Source organism: Thalassophryne amazonica, chromosome 1 (assembly GCF_902500255.1).
Source record: "Thalassophryne amazonica chromosome 1, fThaAma1.1, whole genome shotgun sequence".
Lineage (NCBI taxonomy): Eukaryota > Metazoa > Chordata > Actinopteri > Batrachoidiformes > Batrachoididae > Thalassophryne > Thalassophryne amazonica.
Window position 1 is genome coordinate 51517731 of NC_047103.1, and position 24655 is coordinate 51542385.

The 24655-nt window shown below is 42.9% G+C and overlaps 1 protein-coding gene and 1 long non-coding RNA gene across 2 annotated transcripts in view; one reads left to right on the top strand and one right to left on the bottom strand.

Moving 5' to 3' along the window:
- The window catches only part of prex2 (phosphatidylinositol-3,4,5-trisphosphate-dependent Rac exchange factor 2), a 432315-nt gene that overhangs the window by 269828 nt on the left and 137832 nt on the right, over positions 1-24655 (top strand). The window contains exons 24-25 of the mRNA XM_034169827.1: positions 1327-1553; positions 1649-1855. Of these exons, the coding sequence (XP_034025718.1) occupies positions 1327-1553; positions 1649-1855 (434 nt within the window). The remainder of the gene's footprint in view (positions 1-1326; positions 1554-1648; positions 1856-24655) is intronic.
- Positions 1100-17759, bottom strand: LOC117510213. The gene is made up of 3 exons (XR_004560647.1): positions 17667-17759; positions 11360-11361; positions 1100-1111 (listed from the first exon to the last, which is right to left on the bottom strand). It is a non-coding gene; the product is annotated as an uncharacterized LOC117510213 (long non-coding RNA).

A 24655-nucleotide genomic window follows, 5' to 3' on the forward strand; every position in this document is an offset into this window, starting at 1 on the left:
CCTTATGCATCTCCACATAACATGGAGGGGCAGTGGTGACCACGAACTGGGAACCTTCTGCTTTAGAAGCAAGTGCGTTAACCACTTGACCACCACACTGTGCTTGACATCAGCTCTGATCATGTATGTAATCATTAAAGCGGAAAAAAGTGTTACCTGGTGAATGGAGGAAAAAATTGAAACTTCAAAAAAAGGTGCACAAGGACGTGTGCGCATGCACGAGGGTATACGTGCACGTATGCACGTAAGACTGCAATGGTACCAAACGTATGGAACCAAATTTGCACTCTAAATGGAACCAAGGCACACTCTAAATGCAATGCAACACAAATGGGATGAATTAATCCATGTCATGTGACATACAAAGCACAAATCAAATGACAAGAATCCACTCAACATGTCTATCTCGGCTTTCAGTGCTTACCAGTCGAGTGAGTATAAAAGAACTTGTGGAGAGCTGGACATGTCCCAACTTGTCCTCTAACACTCTGAAACGGAGGTGTTCCTTTGTCTCGCTTCATCAGCGAATCGGTCGTGACGCGCGAAGCCTCCGCGCGGCTTTCCATGACAAAATCTCTTGTTAAAAGTGAAATCTGCCGGAAAATGACTGATGTCCAGGTCTTGTGATAACCAGAGAAAGAGCACACGACGGTCTCGTATCCACAGAGCCATCAGCTTAGAAATGATCCAGTGGTTTGTGCCGCATCGTTGCAGCTCGCAGCGCGGCGCACCGACCGTCCTTAAAGGGGTCCTTAAAGCTGTAGTTAGTCCTTATTCTCTGTGAAGCCCGTAAAATTTTCACTGAAAGCCAGATAAATTTTTTGAATGGTTTCTAGGTGCCAGTCTCTAACAGCTTCTGAAAAAATTCTGATGGAAAAAAAGTCCTTTTCATTCCGCCATTTCCAGACAATGAAAATTCGACGAGGGGGCAGGACCACTCCTTCCACAAGGCGTGCTCACAGGCGAATGACGTCACCGACAGGCGTGGAAAAACTCACGCATGCGCACGAGGGTTCAAGCATGTCTGACGTAAAAACATATGAATGAAATCCATATAGTTTTTGAAAAAAATAAAAAGGTACGATACTTTATGGACAGACCTCATATGTTGCTGAAAGCAACAACATACTGCACAGGCACATGCGCCCAGAACTTACTGATTCATAACAGGACGAACTTAGTAACAATAACCAATGCAAATTTTCTGTTTGGTGTTGGGTGTTATTGTCTCTACAATATGTACATTTCTTAGATTTCCTGTTGAGCAGCAGTGCTTCCTTGCCTCACTCAGCCATAACAGTCACTGTTTTTTGTGCTATATTTCAGTTTGCTCGGGTACTGAAGAACAGGGCGTGGCCAACCTTTAAACAGGCCAAGGCCAAGGTGTCCCCCCTCCACAGCAGTGACTTCTGCCCCACAAATTTTCACATCAATGTGATGGAGGTGTCCTACCCCAAGACCTCCACCTCTCTGGGTAGTGCCTTTGGTGTGCAGCTGGACAACAGGAAGAACACTTTGGAGAAGGGAGGAAGCAGTGTGGCTGAGCAGGGTGAGTTAGCATGGCGGTCAGGGAAAGCACAGTGAAAAAGCCTTGTATTCTCACCACTTAGGTCTGCTTTGAAACATTTCTCACATTGTGTGTCCTCAGGAAACCAAACCCTGTCATCAACATCCAGCACGTCATCAGCACCATGGCTGCACCATCGGGTCACACCCTGGGCAGGACAGAGGGACACGGCCTTCGCTTCTTGCTTAGAGAAGATGATCTCCTCACCCTGGATACATATCAGAAGCTCCTGTACAAACTCACAACCATCGTGAAGGAGATGGAGACACACGGTGCTCTCATTCATGAGTGAGTGTTGTTGTGAAATATAACAATGCCCACACGTCATACAAACAGGATAAAATTGATTTTAAAATGACTCGTTTGTGAATGAAACCTGTTTTAGCCCATGTAAATTGAAGTGTTCTTTGAGACCAGATTATCTCCATAAATAAACTACTGTGCAGCCTCCTTTGTCGATGTGATACCAGGCTGGCAATATTTTGGACATCACCTCAGCACCTGTGAATGTGTGTGGGAGAGGTGGAGGAAACATCAAGTCACATGTATTTGTATGAGCTTAAGGTAGGGCTGGACCCAATTATTTGGCTCCCCTGATGTTTACAATGGGTACTCAGGTCAAAGCAGTTTCAGTCTTTTGTTCATGGTAATGAGTCATTCACGTCATCAGGAGAGTCGTAAAGGGAGCCATCAGGGGAGGCTTCCATCCCACCATTAGGAGAGTGCTAACTAGAGCACAATAGGTGCTAATTAGAACTATTGTTTAGTCACTAGCCTATAGCAGTCGGCCTCTCGGTAGGAAGGGTCTGGTTAGGTTAAAAACTCCAGCTTTTGTTGGCTTCTGGTTTATTCTTCTCTACAAGAGTCAAGACAGAAGTCAGACTACCAGAGCAAGAATTTTAGCTGAGGAAGCTTCTGTGATTTGAAGCGAAACGTCCTCACGTCAAGCAACCCAGTCCAGTCGAAGATTCAAGCTTCTCTACTATGGAAACCACCTGGACAACTGAGAGCCTACACAGAAACCTTTAGATTAGAACCTCAGATTCTGGAGGAGCAGTGTGGGTTTTGTCCTGGTTGTAAAATGGTGAATAGAGCTGAAACAACTAATCGAGTTAATCGATTAAAATCAATTATTAAAATAGTTGTCAACTAATTTAGTCATCGATTAGTTGCTAAATAACTTTGTTTTACTGCAAATGTTTCATTTCTTCCATATAATCAACGGAGCTTTGCATTGAATCTTGAACCAATGAAGGAGTGCTTCGAGCTGCTGCTTCATTCATTTCGCTTTATCTTTATTTTTCCCCACTAAAACCCTAAAGAGCATATGTCTGTGAGGAATATTTATCTTTTAATGTTATCCTGACCTGTTATGGTCTTCTGAAACAGTTGATAGATGTATTTTATGCTAACACCGATGCTAACGCATTAGCATGTCTATGGCATTTTCAGTGTTAAAGTTAGCATTAAGCTGCTGGCATTTCAGCATGTTTGTGCATTTTTTTTCTGTATAATAATTAATGGCTCAGCATTTGTTGTAAAAGAGTCAAATGTATTACAAATTATAATATTTTTTAATTATTTTTATTTATATATTAATAATAGCAACAATAATAATAGTTATAACTAATAATGCTACAATACAATTATAAAGAGACATGAGTCACGTGTGTCACTGTGAAATGACCACAGTTTACAAGTTATACAGAGAATGTTGCACATATAATGAGTCAGGCTACAGTTTTTGATTTAGGTTTTATGGTTAACTGGTTATGCTAATTGTTCATTTGCAGCAACAAAAATACCTCTTTTTTCACCATATATTTTATACCATTTATATGTCTCAATGTTGTTTTATGGCAACTCAGCACTTTGAAAAAGCAATGCCATTTGAAATAATTATTTTTGTTCTTCATTATAAACTGTTTTATTCTTTATTATTTTATATTTCAACAGCCAAGGGACATTTCACGATTTGTTGCTTTTCAAGTATTTTAAGTTTTCAAATAATGTTCTGTTGTTAAATAAAGTGATGGAAGAAAAGAAATTTTTTTTCCCTGGCACATTTTTAAAAAATTCCCCGCTAATCCGATTAATTGATTAATCGTGTCGAAACCCCATCAGATTCATCGATGATCCAAATAATCATTTGTTGCAGCCCTAGTGGTGAACTAGTTTTTTTCCCTCACAAGGACATTAGAAGGGTCTTGGGAGTGTGATCAGTCTACAGGTGTTTTGTGGACCTGGAAAAGGTGTACTACCAGGTCCCTCGAGGTGTCCTTGAAGGGTTACTACAGGAGTATAGAGTATTGGAACTGCTGCAACATGCAATCCGGCCTCTATATGCCCAAAGTAGGAGCTGTGTCCACATTTTTGGCATCATATTTGTCACCAATCCTGTTTGTGATGTTTATGGTCAGGATTTCAACACACAGTCAGGGATTGGCGTGTGTCCAGTTTTCTGACCTTAGAATTACATTTCTGCTTTTTGCGGATTATGTATTTCTGTTGGCTTCATCAGACAGTGACCTCCAATGGGCACTGAGCAGGTCTGAGGGCGAGTTAAGCGACAGGGATGAGGATCAGCATCTCCATATCTGAGACCATGGTTCTCTGTCAGAAAAGGGTGGATTGTCCACTCTGTGTCATGAGAGTTATTGCCCCAAGTGGAGGAGTTTAAGTATCTCTAGGTCTTCTTCACAAGTGGTGGTAAATTGGCGCGTGAGATCAATGGACAGACTGGGGCTGCGTGTAATGTTATGTGGACGCTGTACTGGACCGTCATGGTGAAGAAAGAGCTAAGCCAAAAGGCAAGACTCTCAATTTATCAGTCGATTTACGCTCCTATCCTCACCAATGGTCATGAAATTTGGATAATGACCAAAAGAAAAAGGTCACAGATACGGTGACAGAAATAGCACTCCTCCATCAGGTATCTTGGCTTGCACACTGGGACAGGGTTGGTGAGAAGCTTGAATATCTGAGAGGGTTTCTGAGTAGAGTCGCTGCTTCTTTGGATCAAAAGGAGCCAGCTGAGGTGGCTCGGGCAACTGTTGAGTTTGTCCCCTAGTTGTCTCCCAAGACAGGTCTCTCAGGTATGTACATCTGGCAGGAGGCCCAGGAGAATACCCAGGACATACTGGAGGTTTTATATTTCCCAGATGGCTTGGGAATACCTCGGGATCCCTCAAGAACAGTTGGAGTAGAATATTTCAGTTTCAATTTCAGTTTATTTCCTTTATATAGCGCCAAATCACAACAGAGTTGCCTCAAGGCGCTTCACACAGGTAAGGTCTAACCTTACCAACCCCTAGAGCAACAATGGTAAAGAAAAACTCCCTCTGAGGAAGAAACCTCAAGCAGACCAGACTCAAAGGGGTGACCCTCTGCTTAGGCCATGCTACAAACATAAATTACAGAAATAATTCACAGAACAATTCACGGACGAATATACAAGAATTGCTGTTGGTGCACAGGACAGGAGGATTGCCAACACGAACACAACTCCCATCTCTGGATGGAGGTGTACCTTAAACAACGAGAAAAAACAGAGTCAGGCATCAGAAAGACAAGAAATACTGTATAATTTGTCACCATTAAACAACAAGAAAAACAGAGAAATACTAAGGTGATCGCCGGCCACTAGCCCTAAACTTCACTAAAAGACCCAGAATTTAGGTAAAGTTGAGGCCGCTGCCCGCTCCAATTACTAATAAAATTAATTAAGAGTAAAAAGCGTAAAATAAAACTGTACCAGTATGCTAGCCATATGAAAGGGAAAATAAGTGTGTCTTAAGTCTGGACTTGAAAGTCTCCACAGAATCTGACTGTTTTATTGACGCAGGGAGATCATTCCACAGAACAGGGGCACGATAAGAGAAAGCTCTGTGACCTGCAGACTTCTTATTCACCTTAGGGACACAAAGTAGCCCTGCACCCTGAGAATGTAAAGCCCGGGCCGGTAAGTAAGGTTTAATTAGGTCAGCTAGGTAGGAGGGTGCCAGCCCATGAATAATTTTATAGGTTAGTAGCAGAACCATAAAGTCTGATCTCACTGGGACAGGAAGCCAGTGAAGGGATGCCAAAATGGGTGTAATGTGGTCGAACTTTCTGCTTCGTGTCAAAAGTCTGGCTGCAGCATTTTGAACCAATTGGAGACCCCTAATGCTAGACTGCGGTAAACCAGAAAATAGAACATTGCAGTAGTCCAATCTAGAAGAGATAAATGCATGGATCAGGGTCTCAGCATCAACCATAGAGAGGATGGGACGAATCTTCGCTATATTTCGCAGGTGGAAGAAAGCAGTCCTAGTAATATTTCTAATGTGGAGGCCAAAGGACAACGAAGGATCAAAAATTACCCCAAGGTTCCTCACTTTGTCAGTGTGATGTATGACACACGAGCCGAGGCTGAGCGTTAACTGGTCAAATTGATGCCGATGTCTCACTGGACCAAGAACCATCATTTCAGTCTTATCAGAGTTTAAAAGTAGGAAGTTTCTAGACATCCAACTTCTCACTGCTGCAAGGCAATCTTTTAAGGATTTTATGTGAATGAGATTACCAGCAGTTATTGGCATGTATAACTGAGTATCATCTGCATAGCAGTGAAAGGTAATCCCAAAACGCCGCAATATGTGCCCAAGGGGTGCTATATAAAGGGAGAAAAGCAGGGGGCCTAAGACAGACCCCTGTGGAAGCCCAAATTTCATGTCACTAAGGTTAGAGGTAGTGTTACTGTACAAAACACAGTGAGAACGACTGGTCAAGTATGACTTCAGCCATGGAAGGGCACTCCCAGTAATCCCAAAATGATTTTCCAGCCTATCAAGTAGAATATGATGATCCACTGTATCAAATGCAGGACTGAGATCTAACAGCAACAGAACCGTAGTGGTGTCCGAATCCATTGTAAGCAGAAGATCATTCACCACTTTAGTGAGAGCCGTCTCTGTGGAATGATATTTTCTAAAAGCAGATTGCAGTGGCTCAAAGAGATTATTCTCAGTAAGATAGTCTACGAGCTGCCGTGACACCACTTTTTCCAGAATTTTAGAGAAAAATGATAGATTTGATATCGGTCGATAGTTTGTCAATACACTAGGGTCAAGATTAGGTTTCTTAAGTAATGGTTTAATCACTGCAGATTTGAAACGTTTAGGAACAGATCCAGAAATTAAAGAAAGATTAATAATTTCCAGCACAGTCGGCCCAAGAGTGGGCCACAGGTCCTTAAACAGTTTTGTTGGTATAGGATCAAATAAACAGGTTGTGCTTTTTGAATAATCAGGTCCCATCTTATCTTAGGGACCTCGTAGTACCATGTCACCCCAATAGAGCGCTTCGCTCTCAGACTGTAGGCTTACTTGTAGTTCCTAGGGTTTGTAAGAGTAGAATGGGAGGCAGAGCCTTCAGCTTTCAGGCTCCTCTCCTGTGGAACCAGCTCCCAATTCAGATCAGGGAGACAGACACCCTCTCTACTTTTAAGATTAGGCTTAAAACTTTCCTTTTTGCTAAAGCTTATAGTTAGGGCTGGATCAGGTGACCCTGAACCATCCCTTAGTTATGCTGCTATAGACGTAGACTGCTGGGGGGTTCCCATGATGCACTGTTTCTTTCTCTTTTTGCTCTGTATGCACCAATCTGCATTTAATCATTAGTGATCGATCTCTGCTCCCCTCCACAGCATGTATTTTTCCTGGTTCTCTCCCTCAGCCCCAACCAGTCCCAGCAGAAGACTGCCCCTCCCTGAGCCTGGTTCTGCTGGAGGTTTCTTCCTGTTAAAAGGGAGTTTTTCCTTCCCACTGTAGCCAAGTGCTTGCTCACAGGGGGTCGTTTTGACCGTTGGGGTTTTACATAATTATTGTATGGCCTTGCCTTACAATATAAAGCGCCTTGGGGCAACTGTTTGTTGTGATTTGGCGCTATATAAAAAAAATTGATTGATTGATTGATTGATTGCTTTTTGTTGACATTACGAGTTTTGTCAGCATGCCTAGTGAGATACTGTCAAATTCTGTAAATCTAGGTAATACCTCAGTAGTGGCGCCCACATCAATAGCAGGGTGTAGTGGCTGGATTAAGGCATGCCGGGATATGTTTAACCTGATGTCTTCTATTTTCTTCCCAAAGTAATCCAGGAAATCTTGTGCTGTAAAAGGCGAGCGAATTACAGGTGGTTGTCCATGCAAAAGTGTTGCCACCGTGTCGAACAAGAACTTTGAGTTATGCTTGTTTTTGTTGATCAAATCAGAGTAGTAAGTCCTCTTTGTAGCCAATAATGCATGCTTATAGTCTAAGATAGCATCACGCCACGCAAGGTGAAATACTTCTAATTTTGAACGACGCCATCTGTGATGTAAAACCACTGCCTAGTCCACAAAAATACATCTTCATCAAACACCTGGAACAATGTTAGCCTGATAGCCATTGTGTGTTTGGCATTATCTAGATAAGGGGGAGTGGTCAGGCTTCATTCATCCAGCCCAGGTCATGCCATTCTTGTCCAAGATCCACCTCTTTACCCATTTGTCAGTTGGCTGGGAGTTAGAATAGATGGCAATATTTGGAGCTGCCCAATTTGAACGTCAAACCTATTCTTTGAAAACCTTTGTGTGACATTATGGAGGGTTTGCCAAACAGTCATGGTCATTTACTAAGCTTTTGGTTAGAAAATGACCAGTAGTCAGTTGATAGTCGAACCTCAGATTGAAGAGGAACAGTGCAGGTTCTGTCCTTTACGTGGGACAACTGACCAGCTCTTCACTCTCACAAGGATCCTGGAGGGTGCCTGGGAGTATGCCCATCCAGTTTACCTGTGTTTTGTGGACTTGGAGAAGGCGTATGAATGTGTACCCCGGGAGATACTGTGGGAGCTGCTGCAGGAGTATGGAGTGAGGGGCTCCCTTGTCATCACCATCCAATCTCTGTGCTCACAAAGAGAGAGCTGTGTTTGGGTTCTCGGCAGTAAGTCGGACTAGTTTTCGGTGGGGGTTGGCCTTCGCCAGGGCTGCGCCTTGTCACCAATCCTGTTTGTGATGTTCATGGACAGGATATTGAGGTGTAGTTGGAGGGAGGAATGGGCTCAGGGTCTCATCATTGCTTTGATGATGTGGCCCTGTTGGCCTGTGACCTCCAGCAGTCACTGGGTCAGTTCGCAGCTGAGTGTGAAGCAGCTGGGATGAGGATCAGCAGGTTCTCAGCAGGAAACCGATGGATTGCCTACTCCGGGTAGGGAATTAGGTCTTACCCCAAGTGAAGGAGTTCAAGTACCTCGAGGTCTCACGAGTGAGGGGACAATGGAGCTGGAGAATCAGCGCAGCAGGGGCGTTAACAGCAAACCTGTGCCCTCCATGTAATCAGATATCTTAATAAAGAAATTTCGTACTACAGTAGTCTTAATTATCGCCGGACAGCTAACTGTTTACAGTATTAGAAAATGCTGTGAATCTTTAGATGATCATGTGATTGATTTAGGCATTACAAATCTCCTTGGAAAAGATGGTGGTGTTTGGGGAATAGTGTTAATATTAGGTTGATGAAGCTCACATGTCACCTCACATTGCTAATAACAGGTTTAGTCCACAGCAGGTCGCTTAATGACTGACTCTTTGCACATTTTGTCGTGCTCCTGTCAGTGCCAATTAGTGTGGACTGTGAGTTGAGAGGAAGACAGCAGCGTTTCACACAAGTACAACAAATGTAAGATGTGTTGCTCATGATCTCAGCTCCACAGGTGTTGGAATAGTTTGCAAGATAACCTGTGCCTACAATTGGGTCACTACTCTTTGTTTTTGTTCCCTGCCTCTTGGCTGTTCTGCTTCTGTCGCAGCTTCTCAGTTTATCTTTGTTCTATTGCTTCCTCCTTTTAATGTGACTAACTTTGACAGCATGTTTTTAATGATGCATTAATGAACTCAAACATTTGAGGGTTCTGTGAGTTCCATGTTCAAACGCTTCTGCCTTTAACCACCTAAAGTCAAGAGAGAAAGTCCACAGTGCAGTCAGAATATCCTCAAGTAATTAAAGAAAAGAAAACAAGTCCACATGGAAGGATGTTACATAACCATGCAAATTGTTCCAACATTGCTTGATATCACATACTATCCTTTTATTGTGGTATCAAATTGTTATCAACATGCAGAACCATATTCCTTCTGAAGTACATCACCATATGTTTGTAAAATGGACATTAACAAATGATTCTTTGTATTCTGTTAAGTTTATCAATGGAACAGTTGTGACTTGTTACTGAAAGAAAATGGGTTGGTCATTTTGTCAGGACAAAAGTACTAAGCTGTGGGCAGTGGAGGGTCTTCATGTGCACCCCACCGTCACATCCCAACCAAACAAAGTTTGTTTGAAGGTTTGGGATGTCCTGAAGAAATGAGGAAGAATCTGTGTTTGCTTTCCTTTTTAATGTTTACTGGTTGCTAGTGCAAGTTTAAGAACCTGTGTTTTTTGTGAAATGGACAATCATACATGTTGCTTGTTATATGGCAAGGAAGCATGAATCCCTGTTGCCAAAGATGTTAAAATGTAAGCGAAACAAAATTGTGACCTTCGAAGCATAATGTAATCTGCAGCTTCACCACTGGATGACACTAAATACTACAGAGTGCAGCTTTGATCTGTGTGTGTTATTACTTCAGTCTGAACTCTAAATCCTTACGACATTTTTACCTCACCACCTCCAAGCATTATATCGTTATACTTTTGGGAACGTGCTGATGTTGAGCTTTTACATGTTGAGCACTTTTACATGCAGCTGAGACTTTCCCTATCTCATGACTGAATGTGTTGAAGTGGGTTAATGAGCTTCAAGTGAGAGATTAGATCTTTTGCATTGCTCTGCTGTAAACAGAAGCTTGCTTGGGACTTGTCTTTCTCTCCCTCTGCTTTGATCCCATCATTTTTCTTCTCTATTGCTGCCTGTGATGGTTTGTTCCTCAATTGCCACAAACTGCGCTAACATAGTGATTAGCCAGCAGCCAATCAGAGCTCAGAGGGCTTCTCCATGGCAATGGAATGCCACTCTGCTTCTGTAGAGCGTTGTGGCAGCTCCTGGAGTGGAGCATAATGAGGGCATCTCTACAGGCTAGTCAGGCTGTGAATAGAAAGACAAGGTCAGTTTGGAGAGAGGAAAGACCAGGTCAATTTGGAGAGAGGGATGATGGGAAAAGAGAGGTGATTAAAATCTTATCGCCATTATCGATATACCCTGTTCCAGTTCAAATGCTGTAGCTTATGTCAGTGCACAGTGGGTGAGAGGTGAATATCTAATGTAAGGCTGCACCAAAAATGAAATGGCTGTTACAGCTTGCCAGCCAAAAGCTTTGGGGTCCAGGCGATAATTGGTCGTTTTTGATTACTTTTGGGTTTTCCTTCATAATTTACCTTTAAAAAAAACCTGTTTACTTTGCCTTGTTTGGTGTCATTTTTTTTTTTTCAGCACAACCTCACCTGTGTGACTTTACAGCTTTTCTGTTACGGTTGAGGACCAGGTTTGGATGTTTGACCCAAATGGAGGGAGCAGTAAGGCAGGCAAGGTGAAATAACAAAAGTTTATTGAACAAAAGAGGCACTGCCCAGTGGGAAGACACAACAGGATGGACCAAGGGGACCTGACCCACAGGACAGAGAGGATGGACCAAGTGGACCTGACTGACGGGACAGACAGGACAACAGGACTGGGACTGGAACCAGGGAATGTGAGCCTGCGAAGTGGCTGGGACTGGCTGCTGGACGAGAACGTAAGGGCAGGTGAGATTGTACAGGTGCATTTTGGCACACATCTAGAAATGAAAAGTGAAAACTAAACTCAAATAGTTCATTCAGATCAGTTCAGTTCAGGATCAAAGTTCAGTTCATTCAGGAGTTCAGATCAAACTTCAGGATCAAAGTCTGTTCGTTCAGGATTTCAGTTCAAGTCAAACTTCAAGATTAAACTGTCAGTTCTACACAACACACCCCAAAGGCGTGCATCTGTGGCAGACAGATGAAGTCCAATGACTGCCCCTAGTGCCAAGGCTCCAGATGTGCGCAGAGCGCACTGCAAACTGCAATACAGCTGAGTTACAGTTCTCTGGGTGGTTACACCCTGAGAGAGAACCACAGCTACATTCACAGAGAACTTTGGCAGCTACGTGCAGACCCACTCCAGACTGTTGGTAGATCTGATCACTGAAAACACAAAATAACAGTTCAGCCAGCGGAGATGCTACATTACTGCGCACATTGTTCCTGAACAGCGCAGATGCGCATGAACTCTGATAACTCAATAGGTGTACAGCGCGGAGTAGAACAGACTCCAAGGACTGAATTACTGCTGGAATTGCTGAACAGTGTGGAGTAGAACGGACTCTGAAGATTAACAGCTGATAATGCTAAACGCTGTGTGTGAAGACACACCAGGCTGACAGCAGAATACGCCTGGGTTGAAGTAAAAGGCATGAAGGCGTGACCGTGGAAAAACACGAATGATCCAGTGTAAATAACTGAGAGCTGGAGTTCACACTGCAGGAAAAACACGATTGATATCTTCAACATTACAAACCTAAAAGCTTGCTAAGGAATATACAGTCGGTTATGTCTGAACCACAAAACTTGCAGAGGAAATAACATACGACAGATTAAGCCTAGACGCTTGTAACAGAAAAAAACAGTTGATTACGTTCAGAGCACGGGAGCTAAACTTGACAAGTTACTTTCAGAGCACGGGAGCTCAACTCGACAGGTTACTTTCAGAGCACGGGAGCTCAACTCGAAGGTTACTTTCAGAGCACGGGAGCTCAACTCGACGGGTTACTTTCAGAGCACGGGAGCTCAACTCGACGGGTTACTTTCAGAGCACGGGAGCTCAACTCGACGGGTTACTTTCAGAGCACGGGAGCTCAACTCGACGGGTTACTTTCAGAGCACGGGAGCTCAACTCGACGGGTTACTTTCAGAGCACGGGAGCTCAACTTGACAGGTTACTTTCAGACCATGGGAGCTCAACTCAACAGGTTACTTTCAGAGCATGGGAGCTTAACTCGACAGGTTGCATTCTAAGCCTGGAATATCACGGTAGGAAAAACACAAGTTACATTCTGAGCCTGGAAGCTCACAGTGGAAAAATCACGACGGATAATGTTCTGAGCACGGAGGCTCCCTGTGAGAAGATCACACCAGCTACATACTGAGCACGGAGGCTCAGTGCGGCAAAACATAACGAGTAACGTTACTGAGCACGGGGGCTCACATCAGGTGACATTAACTCCACAAATGGTGAAGGACGCCACAAACAGACAAGACAGAAGACCAGGTTACCAGCTGGGTGCGATGTTGGAGCACAGCTGGAACCCGGTGGCAACTTGGTTTCAACCTCGAGGAACACAGAGTTTCTGGCCCCGAACCAGCGGAAGATCCGAGGTTAAATCTTGTCGGTGATGAGACTAGATGACTGTCAGCTGTGAACTCCCACTTCTCAGGAATAACGACCAGCTGTGAGACGCTGCTCTGACAAAGTCACATGCTGTCTTGATAGAAGGGGTGGAGCCCTGACGTAAGACACTGCTCAGACAGCTCCCATGTGCTGTCTTGACAACAAAGGACGAGCTATGACGTCAGCAGCAGCTGATGCACCGACCAAACAGAAAACTTGCCACAGTCAGCTTCACCTCAGCTTCCTGGAAAGACAGACAGAGCAGGAACTAACAGAATGCAAATATAAATTGTAATTTTCAAAAACATATGTACAAATGTAGCAAACGCCAAAGCTATATTCAGCTATTTACAACAAAATGCAGGAAATGCTTCAGGTGTTTTTGTTCAACTATTTAAATCAAATCAAATCAATTTCATTTATATAGCGCCAAATCACAACAAACACTTGCCCCAAGGCACTTCATATTGCAAGGCAAAGCCATACAATAATTACAGAAAAATCCCAACTGTCAAAACGACCCCCTGTGAGCAAGCACTTGGATACAGTGGGAAGGAAAAACTCCCTTTTAACAGGAAGAAACCTCCAGCAGAACCAGGCTCAGGGAGGGGCAGTCTTCTGCTGGGACTGGTTGGAGCTGAGGGAGAGAACCAGGAAAAAGACATGCTGTGGAGGGGAGCAGAGATCAATCACTAATGATTAAATGCAGAGTGGTGCATACAGAGCAAAAAGAGAAAGAAACACTCAGTGCATCATGGGAACCCCCCAGCAGTCTAAGTCTATAGCAGCATAACTAAAGGATGGTTCACGGTCACCCGATCCAAGATTTGTGGGGCCAAGTACAATAACTTCAGTTTTATCTGAGTTTAAAAGCAGGAAATTAGAGGTCATCCATGTCTTTATGTCTGTAAGACAATCCTGCAGTTTAGCTAATTGGTGTGTGTCCTCTGGCTTCATGGATAGATAAAGCTGAGTATCATCTGCGTAACAATGAAAATTTAAGCAATGCTGTCTAATAATACTGCCTAAGGGAAGCATGTATAAAGTGAATAAAATTGGTCCTAGCACATAACCTTGTGGAACTCCATAATTAACCTTAGTCTGTGAAGAAGATTCCCCATTTACAAGAACAAATTGTAATCTATTAGATAAATATGATTCAAACCACCGCAGCGCAGTGCCTTTAATACCTATGGCATGCTCTAATCTCTGTAATACAATTTTATGGTCAACAGTATCAAAAGCAGCACTGAGGTCTAACAGAACAAGCACAGAGATGAGTCCACTGTCTGAGGCCATAAGAAGATCATTTGTAACCTTCACTAATGCTGTTTCTGTACTATGATGAATTCTAAACCCTGACTGAAACTCTTCAAATAGACCATTCCTCTGCAGATGATCAGTTAGCTGTTTTACAACTACCCTTTCAAGAATTTTTGAGAGAAAAGGAAGGTTGGAGATTGGCCTATAATTAGCTAAGCTAGCTGGGTCAAGTGATGACTTTTTAAGTAATGGTTTCATTACTGCCACCTTAAAAGCCTGTGGTACATAGCCAACTAATAAAGACAGATTGATCATATTTAAGATTGAAGCATTAATTAATGGTAGGGCTTCCTTGAGCAGCCTGGTAGGAATGGGGTCTAATAGACATGTTGATGGTTTGGAGGAAGTAACTAATGAAAATAACTCAGACAGAACAATCGGAGAGAAAGAGTCTAACCAAATACCGGCATCACTGAAAGCAGCCAAAGAGAACGATATGTCTTTGGGATGGTTATGAGTAATTCTTTCTCTAATAGTTAAAATTTTATTAGCAAAGAAAGTCATGAAGTCATTACTAGTTAAAGTTAAAGGAATACTCGGCTCAACAGAGCTCTGACTCTTTGTCAGCCTGGCTACAGTGCTGAAAAGAAACCTGGGGTTGTTCTTATTTTCTTAAATTAGTGATGAGTAGTAAGATGTCCTAGCTTTATGGAGGGCTTTTTTTTATAGAGCAACAGACTCTTTTTCCAGGCTAAGTGAAGATCTTCTAAATTAGTGAGACACCATTTCCTCTCCAACTTACGGATTATCTGCTTTAAGCTGCGAGTTTGTGAGTTATACCACGGAGTCAGGCACTTCTGATTTAAGGCTCTCTTTTTCAGAGGAGCTACAGCATCCAAAGTTGTCCTCAATGAGGATATAAAACTATTGACGAGATAATCTATCTCACTCACAGAGTTTAGGTAGCTACTCTGCCCTGTGTTGGTATATGACATTGGAGAACATAAAGAAGGAATCATATCCTTAAACCTAGTTACAGCGCTTTCTGAAAGACTTCTACTGTAATGAAACTTATTCCCCACTGCTGGGTAGTCCATCAGAGTAAATGTAAATGTTATTAAGAAATGATCAGACAGAAGGGGGTTTTCAGGGAATACTGTTAAGTCTTCAATTTCCATACCATAAGTCAGAACAAGATCTAAGGTATGATTAAAGTGGTGGGTGGACTCATTTACATTTTGACCAAAGCCAATCGAGTCTAACAATAGATTAAATGCAGTGTTGAGGCTGTCATTCTCAGCATCTGTGTGGATGTTAAAATCGCCCACTATAATTATCTTATCTGAGCTAAGCACTATTGTCAGACAAAAGGTCCGAAAATTCACAGAGAAACTCACAGTAACGACCAGGAGGACGATAGATAACAACAAATAAAACTGGTTTTTGTGACTTCCAATTTGGATGGACAAGACTAAGAGACAAGCTTTCAAATGAATTAAAGCTCTGTCTGGGGTTTTTTTTTCTGGCAGTTAGTGTGACTCGGGGGTGTTGACTCATTTAAACTAACATATTCATCCTGCTGTAACCAGGTTTCTGTAAGGCAGAATAAATCAATATATTGATCAATTATTATATCATTTACTAACAGGGACTTAGAAGAGAGAGCTCTAATGTTTAATAGACCACATTTAACTGTTTTAGTCTGTGGTGCAGTTGAAGGTGCTATATTATTTTTTCTTTTTGAATTTTTATGCTTAAATAGATTTTTACTGGTTGTTGGTGGTCTGGGAGCAGGCACCGTCTCTACCGGGATGGGGTAATGAGGGGATGGCAGGGGGAGAGAAGCTGCAGAGAGGTGTGTAAGACTACAACTCTGCTTCCTGGTCCCAACCCTGGATAGTCACGGTTTGGAGGATTTAAGAAAATTGACCAGATTTCTAGAAATGAGAGCTGCTCCATCCAAAGTGGGATGGATGCCGTCTCTCCTAACAAGACCAGGTTTTCCCCAGAAGCTTTGCCAATTATCTATGAAGCCCACCTCATTTTTTGGACACCACTCAGACAGCCAGCAATTCAAGGAGAACATGCGGCTAAACATGTTACTCCCGGTCCGATTGGGGAGGGGCCCAGAGAAAACTACAGAGTCCGACATTGTTTTTGCAAAGTTACACACCGATTCAATGTTAATTTTAGTGACCTCCGATTGGCGTAACCGGGTGTCATTACTGCCGACGTGAATTACAATCTTACCAAATTTACGCTTAGCCTTAGCCAGCAGTTTCAAATTTCCTTCAATGTCGCCTGTTCTGGCCCCCGGAAGACAATTGACTATGGTTGCTGGTGTCGCTAACTTCACATTTCTCAAAACAGAGTCGCCAGTAACCAGAGTTTGATCCTCGGCGGGTGTGTCGCCGAGTGGGGAAAACGGTTAGAAATGTGAATGGGTTGGCGGTGTACACGGGGCTTCTCTTTAGGGCTACGCTTCCTCCTCACAGTCACCCAGTCGGCCTGCTTTCCCGGCTGCTCAGGATCTGCCGGGAGGGAACTAACGGCGGCTAAGCTACCTTGGTCCGCACCGACTACAGGGGCCTGGCTAGCTGTAGAATATTCCAAGGTGTGGAGCCGAGTCTCCAATTCGCCCAGCCTGGCCTCCAAAGCTACGAATAAGCTACACTTATTACAAGTACCATTACTGCTAAAGGAAGCCGAGGAATAACTAAACATTTCACATTTCATATTTACAAAACAATAAGATGCCACACATTATCTGTGCCACTCAAAAAACAATTCCTGTTCAGCAAAAGAAAGAGTGAACACAGTTCTCTTGTTGTCCACCTGGAGGCAGTGTTGGCATTTTAGCTTGTCTTTGGTGGGACCATCTCAACTTGTTAATAAAATTATAGCAATTACCTGTCCCAAATGTCCAAAATACATGTTTGAATTGCCAGAGATTGTCATGTTTCAGCCCCGGGGTGGTGTCGCGTCTCTTGTTTCCCCTTTCCACAGTTCTTATTGTAGTCATTAGTTTTGTTCTTAGTTCATCATTTATTTTCTGTTCAGTATTTTGGAGTCTCTGGTTTTGTTTTATGTTTATTTTGTATTTTCTGTTTTTCATACTTTAGTCTTGTGGTTTATTCAGTTGTAGTTTCTGTCCAGTTATTGTTTTTCCATTGTGTTATGCTTTTGTTTCTGGTTTTATTTTCTGGTTCTTATTATGTAGTCTTTAGTTGTTTCATTCCTTTTTTGTGCTACACATGATACGATTGTCTTGGGTTTTGTTTTCTGTTATGCAGTTATGCTGCTTATCTATAGGTTACTTTGTCATGTTTATTATCTTTAAGACTTCAGCCATGTGTTTAGTTTGTTACCTTAATAGTCACTGATTTTGGTCACCGTTTATATTTCTTTCACTTACACTCTTGCACCTGTCTGTCTCTTCTTTGTCTCTGTTTCCCCCATGTGTTTACTTACACTCTTGCACCTGCCTGTTTCATCTTTGTCTGTCTGCCTTGATCACTTGCTCTCTCTCTTGCATCTCTTCCCTTCTGGGGCCTGTACTATGAAGCAGGGTTAACTTACTCAGATGTAACCCAGGGTTAACTTCTTAAACCGGGGTTGACAAAACCTGGTGTTCTCAAGTGGTGTTAATCGGTACTATGACGCTGATTAAGATGTTGATTTGTTGAACCTGTGTTAACCTAATTGGAGTTTGTGCGCGTTCACATAAAAGGGGCAGGTTGCAGCGCACGCCACCATTTTTCAATGATGGCGCGGTCACTTTACTTTACCAAAGAACAATGCGCGATTATTATGCGGAGCTACGAGGAATTTAAATTAACGTTAAGGGGGAAATCGAACACATCGTCTGCCAATAAAGCAAGACAGGCTTGTTGGCAACGTATTGCTGATCGGGTAAATGCGTAAGTACAATTCAATTGTTCTCCAAATCTGTTACAGATGATTAACCTGTGGAATGTCTGATATGTGTAAAATAATGACCTTCTTTCATTAATTATGCCCAGATGCAACACGATTCAGAAGTGGGCATAGGCCTACTAATAGATGTTAGGTTAATTTAATGTTTCCTAAATAGGCTACCTATCTAAGGATTTAAAGCCATTAATGGTGATTCTGTTAACATAGTTACATATACGAGGTCTGTGAGAAAAGTATCGGACCTTTTTATTTTTTTCAAAAACTATATGGATTTGAATCACGTGCAATTACATCAGACAAGCTTGAACCCTCGTGGGCATGCAAGAGTTTTTTCACGCCTGTCGGTTACGTCATTCACCTGTGGGCAGGCTTTGAGTGAGGAGTGGTCCACCCCTCCCGTCGGAATTCCTTTGTCTAACAACATGCTGAGAGACTGGTGCTTTGCTTTATCAAAATTTTTTTCAGAACCTGTGAGGCAGATCGAAGTGGACACTATTCGAGAAATTCAGCTTGTTTTCGGTGAAAATTTTAACGGCTGATGAGAGATTATGGAGTGTTACTGTCGCTTTAAGGACTTCCCACGGAGCGGGACGTCGCGCCGCGCTCTGAGGCGCTGTCGTCAGCCTGTTTCGAGCTGAAAACCTCCAAATTTAAGCCTCTGTTGACCCAGGACGTCGTGAGAGAACAGAGAAGTTTCAGAAGAGCTCGGGATCAGCAGTTTATCCGGACATTCCACTGTTTAAAGGAGATTTTGTAATGAAAGATGTGCGGACGGATTGGCGCATCGGCAGACAGCCGGCGCGCCGCGCCGCCACAGGAAAAACACCTCCGTTGGAAGCCTTAAGGACAAGTTGGAACATGTCCAGCTGTTAAACAATTTCTCAGATACTCACTCTACTGAAAGCCATCAAAAGCCGCCTGGTTTTTACAAATGTTTATCAACACAGAGGTGTTTTTCATGTGGCCGCGCACTGCGCCGGCTGCCTGCCGACGCGCCAATCCGTCCGCACGTCTTTCATTACAAAATCTCCTTTAACAGTGGAATGTCCGGATAAACTGCTGATCCCGAGCTCTTCTGAAACTTCTCTGTTCTCTCACGACGTCCTGGGTCAACAGAGGCTTAAATTTGGAGGTTTTCAGCTCGAAACAGGCTGACAACAATGCCTGAGAGTGCGGCGCGACGTCCCGCTCTGTGGGAAGTCCTTAAAGCGACAGTAACACTCCATAATCTTTCATCAGCCGTTAAAATTTTCACCAAAAACCAGCTGAATTTCTCGAGTGGTGTCCACTTCGATCTGCCTCACAGGTTCTGAACAAATGTTGATAAAGCAAAGCGCCTGTCTCTCAGCAAGTTGTTAGACAAAAGAATTCCGACGGGAGGGGTGGACCACTCCTCACTCAAAGCCTGCCCACAGGCGAATGACTGACGTAACCGACAGGCGTGACAAAACTCACACATGCGCACGAGGGTTCAAGGTTGGCTGATGTAATCGCACATGATTCAAATCCATATAGTTTTTGAAAAAAATAAAAAGGTGCATTATTTTTCTCACAGACCTTGCATATCACTTTGGCATGAAGGTTATCCAACATGACAGCCCCATGTGGGGAGAAAAAGAATGTGAACTATGTAATTATAGTAATTGTATATTAGAATATTTAGAAAAATCACCCAAACCAAAGCAACCCTTATGTGGCTGAAATAAGTGAAAAGAAGGTGAGCTTAGAGTGGACTACACGATAATGGGTACATGAAATAGGCCGAATAGAACGGCTATACCTGCACATTGATACTGTGAAAAGATTTGCGATTGACATAATTGCCCTCGTGCTCTCCCAGGGTTGCACTGATTGGGATTTGTGTGCAATCAGTGGCTCCTATTACTCTTGGGAAACCTAGGAGAAATTGTTATTGATAAGCCCCACTTCGCCTAATTAATTGACATGCATTTGACCTATTTGATATTAGTAATTACCCGCGATTGCATAAAACCCTTCTTTGATTTGCATTGTGGATAAATGGCCAGGGAAAATGACAAATGCATCCAACAGTTTAGATAGAGCAAGTACTACCTTGCGAATCATACGACATACAGTATTCTTGCTCAGATGTTCAGCATCACCGATGGAATAAAGAAATTGTCCACTGGCAAAATATCTAAGCGCAAGGCACATTATCTGCTCGATCGTCAGGGCATTGCTACGATGGGTGATGTTACAGACCTCTGGCCTGATCAGCTGACAAAGATAACGAATTCCCTCGGCTGAGAATCTACGAGGTCTGTTAGAAAAGTATCCGACCTTTTTATTTTTTTTCAAAAACCATAAGGATTTGAATCACGTGTGATTGCATCAGACAAGCTTGAACCTTCGTGCGCATGCGTGAGTTTTTTCACGCCTGTCGGTTGCGTCATTCGCCTGTGAGCAGGCTTTGTGTGAGCACTGGTCCACCCCTCTCGTCGTTTTTTTATTGCGACTAAATGTCTGAATGATTTGAAGCTTTGCTGCATCAATTTTTTTCCAGAAACTGTGAGAGACCTCCAGGTGGACACCGTTCGGAAAAATTAATATGGCTTTCAGTGACGATTTTATGCGGATTATACAGATTAAGGAGTGTTACTGCAGCTTTAAGGACGGCCCACAACTGCTGAGAGCACGGCGCGCTCCCAGCGCCGATCGACATTCTCAGACCCGGCTGAAACAACCAGATCATTTCCAACGTGAAGGCTTTGTTGATCCGGGACCTCGTCTGACTTTCACAAAAAGGCAGAAGTCGTGGACATCAGCACTTTTTCGGCACATTCCACTGTTACAGGAGTTTTTCTCATGGAAAGAAAAGCGGAGGGATGCGCCACGGAGCCGTTCATTACGCAGCACAAAACCACCTCCGTGTTGGTCTCACAGGACGGCTTTCAGGTGGATTTCAGATGGATTCCGGTTGCTTTTCAGTCGTGTGATTATCCGATTGTGCATGAGCTGGACATGCCCCAACATGTCCCGGAAGGCTTCATCACGGTGTTGCTTTGCGCCATGCAGCTCCACCGCCACTTGCGGAATTCCGCTCCTCTTTCCATGACTAAAATTCCTGTAACAGTGAAATGTGCCGTTCATTTCAAAACTGGACGCTGTCTTGATCCGGTATGTTGTCTGACTAGCACAGGAATTGTGAAAAGACGTGGACATCAGCACTTTTTCAGCACATTAAGACAGACATGCGGAGGAGTTCCGTGCGTCGCGGTGGAGCTGCATGGCGCAAAGTGCTGATGTCTACAACTTCTGCCTTTTTGTGAAAGTCAGACGAGGTCCCGGATCAACAAAGCCTTCACGTTGGAAATGATCTGGTTGTTTCAGCGGGGTCTGAGCATGTCGATCGGTGCTGGGAGCGCGCCCTACTCTCAGCAGTTGTGGGCCGTCCTTAAAGCGGCAGTAACACTCCTTAATCCGTATAATCCCCATAAAACTGTCCCTGAAAGCCATATTAATTTTCCGAATGGTGTCCACCTGGAGGTCTCTCACAGTTTCTGGAAAAAAATTGATGCAGCAAAGCTCCAAATCATTCAGACATTTATTTGCAATAAAAAAATGACGAGAGGGTGGACCAGTGCTCACACAGTCTTCTCACAGGCGAATGACGCAACCGACAGGTGTGAAAAAACTCACGCATGCGCACGAAGGTTCAAGCTTGTCTGATGCAATCACACGTGATTCAAATCCATATGGTTTTTGAAAAAAATAAAAAGGTCGGATACTTTTCCTACAGACCTCGTATATCTTTCATGGAGAATATCGTCTGGGTATGTCAGCGGATTCTGGCGGTCTTTAAAAACCCTCGCCCTGCCAAGAGAGACCCTCACAATTTGTGCCCCAATATCAAACGGATCATCCAGGTAGGCTGGTATTGTCTTCGGAGTGATTGAAGGTGGATGGGCGGTACTTATAAAGGGAGTGGTTAAGTGAAAACCTCAAGCTAACCTAGAACATAACCTGCTCGGAGCAGGTTTGGCACGCAGCGTAAATTGCCATGGCAGCATACCTCGATCAAAACCTATCCACCTTTCGTAGTACGGGTTAACCGGGAAGTTACTCCACACGTCATCAACTTACTCTCGAAGTTACCCTGATAAGCCAATAACCCTACTTAGTAGTATAGGCCCCAGATGAATTCACACTGACCAAGCATCCCTTCTAGAACATTCTTCCACACGTGCACCTTGTTCCCCTAATTACTTCACCTGTATATTTAAGCCCATCACTTTCTCCACTCCCCTGCCAGTTCGTTGCGATCCTTGTATCCACATCCCAGCCTTTTGCCATTGTCTTGTCTTTGCCTCCTAGTGTTTTGACCTTGCTTTGTTTTCTGGACCTTGTTTTTGCCTCAGCCCAGGTGAATTTCTCTCCGTGTTTTTGAACCCAGCCTGTCTTTCAACCATGTTTTTGCCTTGCACTTACTTGTACCTCTGCTTCACTGCCTGTCTTCCCGTGTACCGTACCCCTCCCTGTTTAAACAAAAAGATTATTTTTGTCCTCGAGTCTGCATTTTGTGCCCGAGTCTGCATTTTGTGCACCATGCATCCTCGAGCCATGTCAGAGATAGCAGGGAAATACACCCATAATTTCAAAATTTTCCGGTGGGGGGGGTGTAGTAACATCACCTCAGAACATGGCGCCATTTTGGTAATGTTTTCAACATTTTTTTAAATCATTTAACCACATAACCACATACGGCAACACATCCAGGTACAGGTATGATCAAAATAAATATAAAAACAGTTAAGCTATCAAATTTACATAAATTTACAATTTATGATGATTTATTTATTTACTTTAAAGCCTGATTTATGCTTCTGCAACTCTGCAGTTCTGTGTCATGCAGTGACATGCTTGACAGTTTTAAAGTTCTCCGTTGCTGGTTTATGCATTATTTAGGACTAATTTGACCCTCAAGCTTTTCTTTCTGCAATCATCACCTCCAATTCAAAGGTAAGCTGTACAAGTTAATCTTTTTCAGGCTGTTGTAAAGTTGCTGATGTTTCTTATCCTTTTCTTATCAGTGTGTGCATTGCAAAAAGTATTAAAATATGAGAGGAGACAAAGAAGTAAAAGCAGAAAACTGTCAAATCACAGCCTTTTGTGTCTAATTTAACAGGTGCACGTCAGGCTGTGGGTCTGAGTCTGAGCATGGTGTGAAAAAATAAACGGATGTTTTTTTTTTTTAATCACAGAAATGACTCCTGTCTCACTTTCCTCAAATCACTGAGTGTCAGCGCTGAACTTGAATTTGTACCTCTGTTACTTTGCGCATCCAGACTGCTCAGTTTTTAATGGATAAACACAGATCATTTTATCTGATGTGAGTGAAAAATCCGCAATATATGGTGTTTACAACCCCTGGCAAAAATTATGGAATCACCGGCCTCGGAGGATGTTCATTCAGTTGTTTAATTTTGTAGAAAAAAAAGCAGATCACAGACATGACACAAAACTAAAGTCATTTCAAATGGCAACTTTCTGGCTTTAAGAAACACTATAAGAAATCAGGAAAAAAAATTGTGGCAGTCAGTAATGGTTACTTTTTTAGACCAAGCAGAGGGAAAAAAATATGGACTCACTCAATTCTGAGGAATAAATTATGGAATCACCCTGTAAATTTTCATCCCCAAAACTAACACCTGCATCAAATCAGATCTGCTTGTTAGTCTGCATCTAAAAAGGAGTGATCACACCTTGGAGAGCTGTTACACCAAGTGGACTGACATGAATCATGGCTCCAACATGAGAGATGTCAATTGAAACAAAGGAGAGGATTATCAAACTCTTAAAAGAGGGTAAATCATCACGCAGTGTTGCAAAAGATGTTGGTTGTTCACAGTCAGCTGTGTCTAAACTCTGGACCAAATACAAACAACATGGGAGGGTTGTTAAAGCCAAACATACTGGTAGACCAAGGAAGACATCAAAGTGTCAAGACAGAAAACTTAAAGCAATATGTCTCAAAAATTGAAAATGCACAACAAAACAAATGAGGAACAAATGGGAGGAAACTGGAGTCAACGTCTGTGACCGAACTGTAAGAAACCGCCTAAAGGAAATGAGATTTACATACAGAAAAACTAAACGAAAGCCATCATTAACACCTAAACAGAAAAAAACAAGGTTACAATGGGCTGAGGAAAAGCAATCGTGGACTGTGGATGACTGGATGAAAGTCATATTCAGTGATGAATCTCGACTCTGCATTGGGCAAGGTGATGATGCTGGAACTTTTGTTTGGTGCCGTTCCAATGAGATTTATAAAGATGACTGCCTGAAAAGAACATGTAAATTTCCACAGTCATTGATGATATGGGGCTGCATGTCAGGTAAAGGCACTGGGGAGATGGCTGTCATTACATCATCAATAAATGCACAAGTTTACGTTGATATTTTGGACACTTTTCTTATCCCATCAATTGAAAGGATGTTTG